The sequence below is a fragment of the Pteropus medius genome, unplaced genomic scaffold (genome assembly GCF_902729225.1).
Source record: "Pteropus medius unplaced genomic scaffold, Ma_sr-lr_union100, whole genome shotgun sequence".
Classification (NCBI taxonomy): Eukaryota; Metazoa; Chordata; class Mammalia; order Chiroptera; family Pteropodidae; genus Pteropus; species Pteropus medius.
Genome location: NW_024342471.1, coordinates 2,130,235 through 2,146,844, shown reverse-complemented (window position 1 = coordinate 2,146,844; position 16,610 = coordinate 2,130,235). Strand labels below are relative to the sequence as shown.

The window sequence follows — 16,610 nt, the reverse complement described above, 5'->3', positions numbered from 1 at the left end:
TGGGGACCTGGGAGAAGGTAGGAGCAGGTGCTCTGGACACAGGGATTAAGGCAGGATCTTGGGATCTGAGCTCTTGGGGCCGAGAGGGGCTGCCTGTCTCCAGAGGAGTCAGAAGAACACACACCATGATTGATGTTGGAGATCATGGTCTGAGCCTTGATCTTGGTTTTACCCTCTTCCTGCTGGGGCACAGGTGAGGTGCCGTGGGAGCCGTGGCCGGGATGGGGACTCCTGGTGCTGAGCTCAAGTTAGGACTTTAGTGCCCTCACCTGCTGACCTCCAAAATGTGCCCTTGGAGGGCAAGCTGCAGGAGGCTTAATATACCTGGGCCACATCCAGATTCTGACATGACAACAAAGCCACCCTGTGCAGGTGACATCACCTCCTTGTGCCTCTGTTTCCCTATATTTAAATGCCGGGAACAGCTCCCCCATCAGGAAATCACAAGCCAGCAGGAAAGTTCCATTCTGAGCAGCTGAGCCTCATCCTGTTATAGGGGCTCCCCACTCCCCGGAATGGACACCCTCCTGCTGATCCATCGGGGGCCCTGGAACTGGTGTGTGGCCCCAGGAGGAAGCTGCCTCTTTCCTGACAGCCCAAATCATCGTCACCTCTGGGTGTCTGGTGAGGCCGCTGATGCTCAGACAGGTTCCCAGGGCGTCATCTTGTTCCTCTCCTGGCTGTCAGACACACGGTTCTGTTTTTAAGTCACCAGAGAAAAACAAGCAACACAGAAAATATTACCACTTGTACCATTTCATTCAATGGAAAGAACAATCAGCACAGCTGGAGCTTTGGGGCGGGGGTGGGGTGGGGGGAAATGCCCTTCTGCAATCAGGATCTCCAGGCTCCAGAGAGGCCGAATTTGTGAATCTCTGGCTTAGGAAGTGGGTCTGGGAGGGGATGAGGCTCCGTGGATGCAGGAAGGTGAAGATGACTTGGGCCGAGGTCTGGTTCTAGATGCTTCCATCTGACCCTCACACCAGCCGCCTGACCGATCTTGGTGAAGATGGGATCCGAGTGTTCACCCTGCTCTCGAAATGGCTTCAGTGGTCCACACAGAAGAGACAGGATCGTGGTATTGAAAGTCAGCTCTGGGCCAGACGGCTGGGCTCCAACACCAGCTCCCTCAATGCGGACCCTGTGGCCTTGGGCACTTATGACACTTGTCTGTGTTCCCACTTCCTCATCTGTGAGTGGGGGTGAGGATGGCATTACCCATGGAAATAAGTCAGGATCTGGAGTTAATTACTGTCATCGGCTTAGAGCACTGCCTGGCCCCCGGGAATACCCCACACAGGCCAGTGGCTGATGTAAAGGAATTAAGCAAGCACAAGGTGTCCCGTTAGCAGTGGTGACCTGGGAGCCATCCAGGGACATGGCGACACAGGGCTCTGTCCTCTGTGCTGGAAGATCCCATTTGAAATGTCTCTGGGCAGAGTGGGAGAGCGAAGGGAGCCACAACCAGCACAAATGAGGCCCCTGAGCCACCGGGCGTGGTAGGTGCAGTGCCCCGGGCCCACGAAAACAGTCTCCTGGGCTCACCTGAAGAATCACCTGGGCACTCAGCTGAAGGGGAGGTTTTTGCTGAGCAGGAGCGCACAGAAGCGCGCGCGCACACACACACACACACACACACACACACACACAGGTAAGGGACGCACTGGGACACACCCGCATTCAGACAGCCATGCTCTCCTCCCTGCAGCCCAGAAGCAGCAGGAGCAGGGGTCCTGCATGGAGCATATCGAGGACGAATGTTCTGGGGCCTCCCTGTCGGGACACCTCCTCTCCCTGGACATAATGAGCCTGTGGAAGCTGCACAATGGTGTGTGTGTGGGGAGCGGGGTGTGGTGGAAGGCGAGGGACAGGAAACTGCCTAGAAATCTCATAGGGAGGCTGGGCCCCAAAAAGTGCATAAAAGGATAGGAGAGAGCAGAGTGGGTACCCTCATTATGGGCAAAGGGGGCTCACACACCAGCTTCATCAGAACCAGGCAATAGTAAGATGGGAATGCTGACGAACCCTGAGAACGGGGCTCACACCGCCGAACGCCCAGCAAATGTCTCCTGTTCCTATTTGAGCTTCATGAAGAGAGACTAACGTCTCGTTCATTTTCTTCTCTAGCAATCGGCCATGACTCCCTTTGCTCCAGCCCTCCTCCTCCTGAGGCCGCTGCCCCTGAGCAGAGCCATTGGCGCGGCAGACACACTCCCCTGGGGAAAGGACGGGAACAGCACCTTCCCCCAACACCTCTCAGCTCAGCACAGGCAGCACAGAGGCCCACACCTGCTGCGGGAGCCATGGCCACACGGAGAGCCAGACACATCACTGGACCTGGGGCTGACAGGCTCAGAGGAAGTAACGGCAGGCACTGCAGTCGGGTCACCAGGCTCCACTCCCTCAGAGGGTCCACCAGGCTTCCCCTGCATTGCCCACTCCTCTGAGGGTTTCCAGTGCACAGGTAAGGCCTGAAGCACTCACCTGGGCTCCTCTGTGGTGGAGATGGGCAGCTGAAGGAGGTGGCTCCATGGCTGGCTCCCTTCTCCCAGAATGGGGACCCACGTTTCCATGTGGCTTCAAGGTCAGGTTCCAGTGCTGAGGGAGGTTGTGGGTGACCTCGCCACCACCCATCTGGAACAGCACAGGACTCGGTGACTCTGTGGAGATTCTGTACCTTCCGGCTCCTCGTGAAAACTGCCCAGCAGGACTCGCTGTGTCGTCCTGCTCCCAGAAAGGGCCTGGACTCCGAGAGAAACCTGGAGTCTGCAAGTAACCCCTGCCGGTCCAGCTGGGTCCATTTTGAGGTGTCAGGTTTCAGCCTTCTCCTCCTCCTGAGCAGTGAGGCCCAGGGGAAGTGTGAGAGCAGGCAGAGAGCTGGAAGGGCAAGAAGTCCAAGGAACCAGGAGTACCAGATGATGCTCTTCAGATGCCTGAGTTCAAAGGCCAGCTGGGCCACCTGCTAGCAGGCTGTGTGCTCTTGGGCAAGTTTAACTCACCTCTTTGTGCCTTTGTTCTCCTCTTCAACAGGGCGATAGTGACAGACCTGACTCCACTGACCTGCTGGGGTGTCTACTGAGCTCTGTGCACAGACCCAGGGCAGCATTTGGGGCTCTCGGTGAGGGATACTCCTTACAATTCGCTTCCAGGAGAGACTTGGAGAGGATGACCTCTCAGAGCTTGGCCACCCTTGGACACTTCATGCACCAGTCTCCAGGTCAAATTAGGTGAAGGAAGCCATCCTGAGTAAAAAGAATGAGGCTGGAGGCATCACTCTGCCCGACTTCAAATTGTACTATAAAGAGATAGTAATCAAAACAGATGGTATTGGCAGAAAAACAGACACACGGACCAGTGGAACAGAATTGAGAGTACAGAAGTAAACTCATGTTTATATGGGCAAATGATTTTTGACAATAAAGCCAAAAACATACAGTGGAAAAAGGAAAGCCTCTTCAATAAGTGGTGCTGGGAAAACTGGAAAGCCACCTATAAAAGAATGAGACTAGACTGTTGTCTACCACCACACACCAAAATTAACTCAAAATGGATAAGGACCTGAATGTAAGACCTGAAACAACAAAACGCATAGAAGAAAACATAGGAACCAAACTCAGGGACCTTGGACTTAAAGAGGATTTTATGAATTTGACCTCAAAGGCGAGGGAAGTAAAAGCAAAAGTAAATGAATGGGACTACATCAAACTAAAAAACTTCTGCTCAGCAAAAGAAACCGAAAACAAGGTAAAGAGACAACCATCTGAATGGGAAAATATATTCACAAGCAACGCTTTCGATAAGGGCTAATATCCAAAATATAGAAAGAACTCATACAACTCAACAACAACAAAAAAACAAATGATCCGATCAAAAAAATGGGCAGAGGATCTGAACAGACACTTCTTCCTAGAGGACATATGAATGGCCAACAAATATATGAAAAGATGCTCAACATCGCTAGCTATTAGGGAAATGCAAATCAAAACCACAATGAGATACCATCTCACACCTGTTAGAATGGCTATAATCAACAGGACAAATAATAACAAATGCTGGAGAGGATGCGGGGAAAAAGGAACCCTCATACACTGTTGATGGGACTGCAAATTGGTACAGCCACTATGGAAAACAGTATGGAGGTTTTTCAAAAACCTAAGAATTGATTGACCATATGATCCAGCAATCCCTCTACTGGGTATTTACCCCAAAGACTTGAAAACCCATATCCAAAAAGATGTTTGCACACCGATGTTCATAGCAGCATTATTTATAGTGGTCAGGGTATGGAAGCAACCAAAGTGCCCTACAATAGAAGATTAGATAAAGAAGCTGTGGTACACATATACAATAGGATATTACTCAGCCATAAGAAGTGATGAAATACTGCCATTTGCGACAACATGGATGGACCTCAAGATCATTATGCTAATTGAAATAAGCCAGACAGAAAAAGTTGAAAATCACATGATATCACTCATGTGTGTGATATAAATCTGAAAGCAATGAATAAACAGGACAAACAGAGACTCGTCATGGAAAATAGACTAGTGGTTACCAGAGGGGAGCGGGGAGCGGGGAGAGAGGTGGTAGACAGGGTAAAGGGGGTCAAATACATGGTGACAAAAGAAATCTAACTATGGGAGATGAACATACAGTGTAAACATATATATGCCTTACTGTTAAAGTGTACAGTTGAAACTTATTAGATTTTGTTAACCAGTGTCACCATAGAAAACAAACGAACAAACAAGGTGAAGATCCAGTGCTTTCTTTCATAGCCACCCTGCTGGGCATGTTTAATTCCCTCCAGACTCTCCAAGTCATTGTCCATTTGACATGTCCTGTGGGCCCAAGTCCCAAGTGAGATTCACCAGGTGAGGTTATCGGTGTGCTCGTTCAGTTTTAATTACAGGAAATGAAAGTGTGTGAATGTATTTCATTTAATTTATAATCAAGATATAAATACCTGGAGATAAAGTGAAGGCCCATCTTCAGACCCAAGTTCAATCTAAGCACGTCTCACTGAAAGGGGAGAAGGTTGTTGCAGGTGGAACATGACATGACGGGTGGCGGGGACCCGGCCAGTGTCAGTCTCGGCCCGAACACTGAATTTGGGTTTGAGGACCTCTCTCTGGAAGGGTTTCATGCCCAGATCATCCTGGAGATGGCATCACAGGCTTTGGTCATTGACGTATTTCTCTTGCTCTCATTTATTCCGTTCTCTTCCATTCCCGTTGCCTTTTGGCTCCTTTGCTGGTTGTTCACGGGGTCTTAGAGTGTAACTATCTTCCAGTGCCCCGGCTCCCCTGAGAGCTGCAGCTCGCTTCTTCCTGGTCTTTCTTTCCTGGAATCTGCTTCTTTGGATGAGCCATACTGGTGTTTCAAAAGTTTCCTTACTGGTTTGTCTTTTTGTCATAATCTATATTTTAACCCCTTTTTGTCTTTGTGGTGGCATTTTTGAGCTTCTGCTAAATCCATTGTTGATCTCCTGATGTTGACTTTTTATGGAGTCTGCCAAAAGGTAAAAACGACCGTTACAGGCTTCCTGAGGCTTCAGACAAAACTGCCGGGAGAGACATGGGTGGTGCAGCCAACACCAATTCGATCTTATCTTCTCTGTCCGTATAGCTTTAACACATGAGAGGTCTCCTGCCTTTGCGGTGAAGCTTCGATATTTCTTGGTGCCAATGTGATAATATTCTAATCCTTTTGCAAGTGAACTCCTACTCATTCTATTCTTGATTCAGTACCTTCTCTTCATGGTGCATTCTAGCAGAAAAAAATGGCTGTAAATTAGGCTCTCAGAATTCCTCAAGAAAATCTAGCTGAGCCATAGGTCCTCAGGCCATATGGCCTTCAACATATGTGCTTTAAAAGAACTGTCCTCTTCATTTTCCCTACAGATTGTCTCTTCAGGTTTGGTGTTTCTGAGCTCGGCATCCTTTCGACTTGTCTAAACTCAGGCACTTCCATGCTCTGGTGTTCTTTCTCTTCCACTAGGCAATGAAGATCACGCATTTTGCTCATCGATTTTAATTCCTACGGATACTCCCTTCTTGATCAGTGGATGTCATGGTTTTTCATCTAAGGGCCCAGTAGAAGTCAGTAAGATATGGACCTCCCCTGAAGAGGGTTTGCACCTGATTTTTAAGGCTTCATACTGAGACCCTGACCTGCCACTTTCCTTATCTCTACAACAGTTCATCTTCCTGAAGCAGCCATTTCTTTCCTGGCTACCTAAGTGTCACAACTGCACAGGAGAATTGTATTTGAAGTTTGTTGGGGGAAAATGATTCAGAAGTATCAGAAGCTAGAGAATCATCTCTTCCTGTACAGACTACTCTGTCTAGTCTTGGGACTGGCAACCCAGACTTAAATCCCTTTCCTCACAACTACCTGGCCAATCCCCAACACTCTGCCACAGGTAGGGCTCAATCAGACCTTAATGTTCCTGGAGAGTGAGGATCCTCTCCTGGTGCATTGTCCAGGTTCTTGATGTCTCGAACAAAGAATTGAGCAAGACACCGAAATACAGTAGAAAAGAAAAGTTTTATTAGAAGGGAAAATACACTTCCAGATGTGGAACTGGGTCTGAGCAAGAGAAGTGTGGCTTGAAAGTCCTGGTAACAAAGCTTTCAAGGTTTTTATCACTTTTTGCTGTGGGTGGTTACTTTTCTTAGAGGGGTGAGCTTCCTTCATTGACAACTAAGATTGACAGGACTCAGTGATTCATCATTTTGCTTTCTGCACATGTTTGTTCCCAGAATTCAGTCTGTTATAATGATATTAATGAACTTCTGGGCATAGGTATCATATTATAATGATGGTAAAATGAGGATCAGGTGAGCTGAAGGTCATTAGGGTCTTCACTGTGCAAGTGTGAGTGACTGGCTTAAACTGGTACCTAATTCTCTGCCTATCTGTTTCTGAGAGTTAAAAAAATTTCTCTGTCTTATGGGTGGATTAGGGTGGATCCCTTCTAGGATAGGATGACCTCAGAGTCTTTGCAGGCAGACCCCAAACCCCCTAACTTTCCTGCCTGACTCTTTTCTAAGAATCATGGACCCCCTTATTAGTAGTATGGATGTTGAGGGACAGATCTCTTCCTATTTGCTTCCTGTTGAGAATGGCCCTAGTTCCTGCCTATAGGGGTTTCATTGAGCTCTTTCCCCTTCTGCCTCAGTCAGGGTGGGGTCTTGGGTTTCCTGCTGTAGTGTCATCTCAGTCCCTAGACAAGGAAAAAGAGTTATTATTTAAATCATATATCTATTAACTTCTATTATTGATTTGCCTATAAAGTGAGTAAAGGGAAACAGGCTTGGTTAATATATTTCTTAAAAGAGTTAAAAAAAAACCCAACAAACCTTTGGCCTAAAGTCTCCTCCCAGATCAGACTCTAAGGGCCCCGTCTGACTTAACACCATTTCTGCAAACAATGGACTGATGACCCTTATCAATAGCCAGAGGATGAGTCACCAGTTTGGGCAATTATCAGGATTTGAGGGAGAGGGCCTTTTTTTTCCAAAGAAAGGAGGGAAGAAAACTTAACTAGGTTTACTAAAAAGATTAAGAATTTTACAAGTGATGTCCCCGTCTCATTCACATCCTCCCCACCCCACTCCATAACTCATCCTCGAAATCTCTCGCAGGCTGTATGTTCTCCAATGGCTTGCTCCAGAGGGAAAATTCCCTCCTTCCAGCTCTGGCTTCTCTCTCACTCCCACTTGGCCTGCCCCCTGAGCTGTGTGGAGTCAGGAGCTAATTCCTATTTTACGAGTGAAGGAAATGATGCTCAAGCTCTTCAGAGGATCACACTTTGAGTTAGAAGTGGGGTTGACATTTGAAACAGAGCTCTACAGGGCTGTCTTCTCAGAGGTCCTTAATGTCCAGGGGTCCCACTGAACTGAGATGAAGATGAGGCAAAAGAAGGGCTGCGTGACCACCTCCTAAGCCCCACCTAGTATATGTGGCCTGAGGTTTCCATGGTGATGGTAAATAAACCTCACCTGCTGCTACTTCCATGACTGCCATGTCCCCTCTCATCCTATTCCATGTTGAATGTCCAGATGTGATCCACAGAATCGGGGACTGGAGCCTGGAGGCGAAAGCCCGGACCGTGGGACTGGGAGCATTGGAGTCAGAACAGGGGCTGGGGGATTGAGGATCAAAGTTATATACTGAGCAGAGACTACAGGCATCTTTTAGAGAAACCCGATGTTGATGTGGCCCCAGCACACAGAGCTGGTACTGGCTGGAGAGAAGACTTATTGCTAGAAGGTTGAGAACAGGACAGACACCTGGATCAACACTGGGTCCTTTAGGCACTGGAGGCCCAAACTTTGCTACAGAGACAGTACCAAGGGGACTCAAACATGGGGTAGAGTTAGGAAAATGTGCTTTTAATAATTTTTTTTTTAATATGGAAATTGTACATTCACTTGGTTTTGAACATCAAATAGCTCTGTATGAGGAACTCTCCATTTTCACTCTGCCTCCTCCCAGGAGAAAACATTTTCAACAATTTGAGCTATATTCCCCCCTGAACTTCACCAGTCTTCTTATTTATTTAATGCTTCTACCCTCATATTTCTTCTCTGAGCTCTTATATCTCTACATTTGCCTCTTGTTTATAGACATGATTGACTTCACTAAGTTTTTTAAAATGATTGAAATATTTGTTTGATTTTTAAACTTGCTTTGTGGACTTACTTTTCAGGTAAGTTTTCTTTCTCAGACATTTTCTTCTTTTTCTTTCATTACTTAGTAATTTTGATTAATTCTTGGGCTCATTACTCTCTGATAGCTCATATTTTTTCCTCTTTTTAAGAATTCATATTGGGGACAGCCCAGGGTTGTGTCTCAGGCTCTTATATATCTTATTATTTAAGGATTTTGCATGTAGTCATTATTTCCTAGTTAAAATAAAACAACTGTTACAAACAAAGTTATATAAAATTTATATAGAGAGAGTACTAGTAAATACCAGTGTATCCATCTCTCAGTTTAAGAAATGTAATACATTTGAGTTTTGATGCTTTCAACATACCTGTGTCTCCTGGGGCAGGTGTTTGAGAATTGCTCAAGATTATCCTGATGTCTCTGTGTGTTCCCCAAAATCACATCTCCTTCACCTTAATGATAACCACTATCTAGAATTTTGCATACATGTTCTTGAAGATAATATTTACAAATACATAATATGTTTGTTCTAGTTAACTATTGACCAATGATGTTATATAGCAATCCCAGAATTCAGTAGCATACAACAATAAGCAGTTATTCCTCATTCATGTATCTAGGGGTTGATTGGGTTTGACTGAGCCAGGTTCAGCTGGTTTGTGGTTTGGGTCCAGTCCTGCTCCACTCCCAATCTTCTAAGACCAGCGTCAGAGGTATTCTTTCCCCATGGCAAAAGGCAGGAGCACAAGAGCAAGCCCATCTAGACAAGCATATTTTTAGCATTAGCTTGTGTCATGCCCACCAACATCCCAATGACCAAAGCAAGTCATGTGGCTTAGCTTGAAATCCATAAGTGGAGAATTCTCCTCTGCCCACCAAGAGGCCTTGAGAAGGATGTTGCTCCATAGCACAATAGGAAGTCACACATGGAGGCTGTAACTCAGTCTACTACAATGACACAATTATATGATTATTTCTAGGAATATGTAACTGTACAGTATATATTTCAAATGATGGATAGTAAGTACTCCATTGTAATGACTGTAATTTATGTTTCTGTGATTCTCTCTGTGGACACTTGAGTTTTGCTGATATAGACAATGCTGCTTTGAATATACTTGTATGCGTCTCCTGAGGCAAGTGTTTGAGAATCGCTCAAGATTAAATTACTGTATGGAAAAATCACCCAAAACTTAGAAATAAAGCAAAAAAAAAAAATGATCACGTGAACTTTAAATAGTATTCTGAGAGCATTTTCATTAAGTTTCTTGGAGATCATCCAACTTTGCAAGGGATGTAACTTTATTGACTTATTAATGATTAATTTTATAATGTTTTATATATGAAGTTTTGTAACTCAGTATAGATAAAGGCAAACTTATAGAAAACTAATAAGTTGTGATGACTTTATATTTGGTAAAGACAATAATTCCAAAGGCTGCAATTTTATTGTTCTGTGGCACAATAATGTTTTATATTAGATTTAGCAATTTTTCTTCTGATTCTATAAATAATTAAACTCATGGTCATCCTTTCACTTCTCTCATTAAGGAATTAAATAAAACTTTGACATATGCTTACTATCTATTTGTAGGAGTCATATATTTTAACAACTTGAGATAGTACCTGTACTTGCCATTTGCCACCTAGTATACTCCATTTGAGAGACAATCATTGCTCGTTATTGAGTTCCGATGGACATTGAAAAGCTAAGAGTAGCAGCCGATGTTGTTAGACCCTGACATCCCTATCCTGGGATGGGTTAGAAATAAGAACACCAACAAAGTAGTTATTGCCCAACAAGCATTCATTGCTAACGAAGTGGTATCTGCAGGAAAGTAAACCAGGCATCAGTGACGTCTCACAGCTACATGAAAAAGTGCCTACTCATTTCTCCAAATATGGCTATTTCAGATGCAGGTTCTGTGTCAGCCCTCAAGCTTCTTGGGGGCTTCGGCATGCTGAGTTTCCTGAAGATACCTAGGCCTGGATCACAGATCCATTGGCTAAGTGAAAGGTGGATAGACCCCAAAGAAAATTGCTTAAAACCATGCATGGAAAAGGATCTTTGCTCAATAGGAAGAGTGGCAGACTGTGATGCTTGCCCCAGAAACACCCTGCAAAATGCACCTTGTTACATTTTACTGGCTCTTGGGCAATTGCCACGTTGTGAGACAAGTGGATGAAAAGTTTCATCTCTTACGGGAACAAACATTATGGCAGCGTATAGCGCAGGACCTAACCCCCCTAATTGTGTCCTGTGTGGATGCCAAAGAGAAAGGACCCTTCAAGGCTGAACATCACTGGAATCCACAAACTGATGAGACCTGTACTGCCAGGCAGCAGTTGCCACTGGAGGATGGAATAGGGCATGCTGAAAGGTGAAACTGCCCAAGATAACTGACAACAGAGGCTCAGCTCCCAGAGGAGCATACTCTTCATGCAGGCATTTTGGGCTCTAAGTGAAGGAATTCCCTGAAATGGAATAAAATGTTGAAGGATGAAGAAGGTCCAGCCTGGTTGTAAGATTCCCAAACCACAGAACCCATCTAATGCTCTTTCTCCCATGACCGCCTCTGGGAAACTGAGCTACTGGAATTTTCAGGAAAGCAAAAAAGAGCCTGGGTGTGGGTGATTAATCTAGTGCTTTTTTTTTCCTATTTGGCTATGCTTGCTGAATTTAGGCAATTATGGACATGATAATAATCAGAAATATGAGGTGACAAATCCTAAGGTGATTCCAGTGTGACCCATTCTTCGGGGGTAAGAGAGATTTTCTAGGGTGGTATGAAGTAAGGAAAAAACTGCCGAGCCACGTTGGGATGAGTCTGGGCGTACGGTGTGGGTAAGGCACGGGGAGGCTTGCAAACATGATGGAGTGATGCTGTAAGGACTATGTATACTGATCAGCTGGTCCTGGAAGGAGAGGGACAACCAAGTGGACAAGGAGAAAATGCCTTAGACCCTGGAATGTCAGAGGTATATGGAAGAACCATAATCTCACTCTAAGCTATGGTCCGCAGGGCATTTGGCCAGTTTGACTCAGACCGCTACTCCCACCTCAACTACTGGCCATCATAGAATCATTTTTTATCGGCAACTTTTTAAAATTAGTATTATAAAAATTGTAATACTATAAAAATTAGTATTATTATTTATTGGGTAAATAAAATCATATAAGTTTCAAGTGCACAATTCAATACTGTGTCCTATGTATATTGCATTGTGTTCACTACCCAAAGTTAAATTTTCTTCTGTCACCATATATTTGACCCTCTTTACCCAAAACTACCCCCTCTCAATATAGGATCTTCTTCAGACACCTCCCAATAGCCATTGACTCCAGAAAAGAATAGCTTCCACTTGACAGAACAAGATTAACTTTGTGGACAATGATATTATTATTAGACTTTTTTTTTTTTTGTATATTTTTCACCAATTACTGATTGTTCTAAGCTCTCTAGCACAAATGATAATAGACAATTACATTGCCCTGGACTTCCTGCTGGCCAGTCAGTGTTGGGAGTGCACAGTTGCCACCACCTCATGCTGCACCTGGGTTAATGACATATTTAACTGACTTGCCCAGATAGGGAGTCTGGCTGTGAACTATCAAGTAGGAAGCTGATCACACTAATGGGAATCATAGCATGGACACTCTGGTCCAATGTTGCCCAAGACAGACAATGGATTTGGTCTAAGCCCCTATCGGTGCAATTACATAGAGCATTGTGATGGAATGGCTTAAGCTACCAAGAACTCTTTGCTGGATATATGAAAGGTCAGGGGACGGGTGGACATATAGAGGAATGGCTCCACCTTGGTACCCTGGCACCTTTGCTCATATACAGATAGGCTTCACAGGCAAACATTTGAATCACAGGTAATCTGACTCTTAGCAGAACACCTTGTGATTTTCCTGGAACACAAGAGGATGGGAGTTGCTCTGTGACGGCCATTTCTTATTCACATGTCCCCCTGAGAGGCTGCCATTGTCTCTTGGGCTCTGATGAAGTAAGTATGAGGCTTTCCCCCTCAGAAGAGAGTTGCAGAATATAAAATTGCTTGCTGCGATCTGGAATCGGCTTGTCAGCAGTGGTTCCCTCATTTCGTTGTCTTTTGTGTGTGTGTGACAATGACTACAGGAAGCTGGCTACTCCTTCTTTCACCTTCTGTGTATGTAATAATCTGTCCGAATCTAAAAGTAGCTTTTGTATCTTTATTGGCTAAATCAGTCATGCCTTGCCTCTTATGTATGCTTAACAAACGAAGGACCCCCAAACTTTCCCTTCTTAGCAAGAGTAAACCAGAAGCAAATGGCATCACTCGAACTGTACAGATTAATACTAAAGTCCAAGACTTGAAAGAAGCAGGAATGATGATACTTACTTACTCTATTTAACTCACCAGTTTGGCCTGCACAGAATTCAGATGAATTTTAAAGAGTGACTATGGGCACTTGTTAACTTAATCAGGCAGAGACTTTAATTGTAACTGTAAGCTCAGATATAAAAACTTACCTGAGCAAATGAACTTGTATGTAGCTACTGACCAAGCTAATGCCTTTTTCTTTATATCAACTAGCAAGGACCACCAGAAAGTCTGCTTATACCTAGTGGTGGTAACAGTATAAGTTCACAGCATTGTCACAGGGCTAGGTCTAGTCTGTTCTCTGCCATAATATAATCTACAGGGATATTGATTTCTTGACATTCTACAAAACATAACACTGGTCCACATATTGACATTAGGCTGATTGAATTTGATGAGCAGGAAGTAACAAGTACTTTAGCCGCCTTTACAAAGACATATGTGAACCACATTGTAGGAGATACAGCCAATGAAAATCCATGGATTCGTCACCTGAGTGTAGTTTCTGGGGGTTCAGTAGTCTGTAGCGTGTAGAGATATCCCCCAAGGCAAAAAACCAGTTTCTGTACTTTGTACCACCTACTATGAATAAAGGGACATAACTCTTGGTAGGCCTTTTTGGATTTTGGAGGCAACATATATCACGTCCGAGTGTACTATTTTGACCCATGTACAGAGAGACTCATGAAGATGTTAGTTTCAAGTGGGACCAGAGAAAGAGGAGGCTATGCAGTAAGTTCAGGCTATAACACAAACTGCTCTGTAACTTGGTCCTTACGATCCAGTAGATTCAGTGATACTCAAAGCATTTAGGGCAAATAGAGTTGATGTATGGAGCTTCTCACAGCATGAATAGAAGAATGACAGCTTGATTTCTAGAAAAATTTTTTTTTGAAAATCCATATCTTCTTTTTCAGAACAGCTTCTGTTTTGCTACGGGACCTCAGTAGATACTGAATGCCTAACTTTAGGACAACAGATAGTCCTGTGGCCTGAGCTTCCCATTATGAACACACATAGCCATAAGGTGGGGCATGTGCAGAAGCATTTATCATCATATTGAAATGATATCTAAGAGATCAAATTTAAGTCAGGATGATAAGAGTAGATTACATGAGCAGATGCTCAGATTCCTTTGACATGAAGTCTTGTCCATAGCTTCCTCTCCTTCAGTCCACACCTATGGCCTCGTGAAGTGTCCCTCAAGCTGACTAAGGAGAACACTTGAACCTTGTTTACAGTTAAGTCTGCACAATAAGCTGGTAACACACAAAGGTGGCCAGCTGCAACGCTGCAGGGGTGGCCCTGAAGTACAAAACATTTGCCTTCCTTGCCTGTAATGATGCTAGCAATGCCATCTGTGAACTCACAAGGTGCCTTATCCACTGTCATGGCAATCTACCCATTGTTGTGTCTGATCCAAGAGCTCATTTCACAGCAAAGGACATTAAGCAAAGGGCTCACACCCATGGAATTAACTGTCGTTACCACACACCCCCATCACCTGGAAGTGGCTGGCCTAACTGGAATGTGGAATGGCTTACATTCAGTTGTGGCATCAGCTGGGAGAGAACACCTTACAAGGATGGGCTCTGTTTTATGTGAGACAGTATATGCTTTGAATCAGAGATCATTATTTTGCGTGGTCCCAGTAGCCAAAACACGTTGGGCTGTGAATCGAGGGTAGAACTGGATGTGGCTCCTTTGACAATTACAACTAATAACCCACTTGCAGAATTTTTGCATCTTGTCTCAGCAACTTAAGAGTTCTGATAGTTTCGAGGGCTAGTCCCCAACAGATTAATATCAGGGGACATAGCAATGATTTCATTTAACTGAAGATGAGACTTCTACCTTAATATTTTCGACTCCTTATTCCATTGAACCAACAGATCAGAAGGGATTACTTTACTGTTTAGTGTGATTGGTTCTGATTTCCAGGGGGTACTAGAGTTGCTGCTGTCCACTGGGAGCGAGGAGGGCTCTGTTAGGAACCCAGGGGATTCGCTGGGGAGATTGTGCTTCTAGGCTCAATTGTAAATGTTAGCAGAAAACTACTGCAACTGAAAGGCACGGGATGATTGAGGACTCCGTTGAGAATGGAGGTTTGGGTCACTCCTCTAGATAAAGGGCTGAGACTAGTTGAGGTTTTGCGTGAGGGCAGGGGAAATAGGGAATGCAGAAAAGAAGGAAGACACAGATTTTAGTCATTACAAATTGCAGGTACAAGTATGATGGTAGCTTTGTATATTTTTTTCTTTGCTTATAATATGTATGTTTTTGGTATATACTCACAGTTTTTATCTTTTCCTCGCCTCCCATAATAATATATACAAATTGTTGAAGTTTAATTTTATAATTTAGTCTTCAGGTAGCAGAATATTCAGTGGAACCATGATGGATTTTGAGGGACGATAACATTTTGGAGGGTGAAAATGTCTTCAGATATACAAAAAAAAGTTATATTTTGTTTGGTGGAAATACAGAATTGTTACATTATTTTAAATAAATTGTGTTGAGTGGTGCATACGGAAACTCAGGAGTCAAAATGTGGATGATTGTCCCTTTGTTTTCTCCTCACCAGTGAATTTAAGGAGCAGAGTCTGTTTTAGACTTTTCTTAATGTCTCATCGCAGATTTCAAGAAGTATGTTCACCATGTTGACTCAAAGTATTCAAATCAAATGAGGGATTCAAAATGTAATTTGTAATCCGCTGTCTTGGGAGAGTTGGGGTTGGGTAGGTGGATAACACATGAGAAATGAGAGGGCAGAGAAGGGAGGTAGAGTCAGAAAAGGCAGGGGCACCTACCACGATGTTCTTTTTACCAGTGAGTGTTTTGAGCCATGATTGGGAGTCGCTGTGGCTGTGCTGAGCAGAGAGAGGTGAGCAGGGAGGAAGAGAACCAGGGGAGAGGCCATTGCCACACAAATCTCCTCTCTGGACTGCTCTTCTCCCTGCCCCCTTTAAAGATCTCATTTCTCTTCCAAAGCTCAGCTCAGCTCAGCTCAGCTCAGCTCAGCTCAGGTATCCCTCCCCAGGAAGGCTATGCTGATTTCAATGGTCTTGATGTCCTTGTTCTCCGGATTTCCACCTGTGTGCTCACTGTCTCTGATTAGAGTCAATTGCTTCCTTAGGTAGTGTAGTCAATGAACTGTGAGCTCCTAAAGAAAAGAAAGTCTTACCTTTGTTTTTCAACCTCAATATCTGGCACATAGGAAGTCACATACAGAAGGCAGATTTACGTATGTTCGGTTAGTAAATGATTTCAGAGGTACAGTGAGGGGACAAAGTGCTCTGTCCAGTGAGTATCTAATTGCACTTTTGCAGAGCAGTTCTTGGGGATTCCCCAGGTGGACACCTGTGAAGAAGGCCATAAAACTGCGCTTCTGCCCTCTGAGGAGTGAGTGATCCAATCCTTGGAGGCGGTACACATTGCTAGGATGCCGGTAGATGGGGGCCGTGCTTTCGAGGTCTCTCTCCTAAACCACTGGAATCTCTGCTATAATTTTCAGAGTATGGTCTTTGTTGGGCCCTCATCGACTGGATATAGGGACATAT

At 44.5% G+C, this 16,610-nt stretch overlaps 1 protein-coding gene across 1 annotated transcript; it reads right to left on the bottom strand.

Moving 5' to 3' along the window:
- Positions 1–834: 834 nt before the first annotated feature.
- On the bottom strand, positions 835–5,761 carry LOC120603348 (uncharacterized). The gene is made up of 3 exons (XM_039863700.1): positions 5,751–5,761; positions 2,485–2,933; positions 835–1,190 (listed from the first exon to the last, which is right to left on the bottom strand). Exons 1-3 carry the CDS (start codon positions 5,759–5,761, stop codon positions 835–837), a joined length of 816 nt encoding a protein of 271 aa, XP_039719634.1.
- Between the last annotated feature and the right edge of the window lie 10,849 nt (positions 5,762–16,610).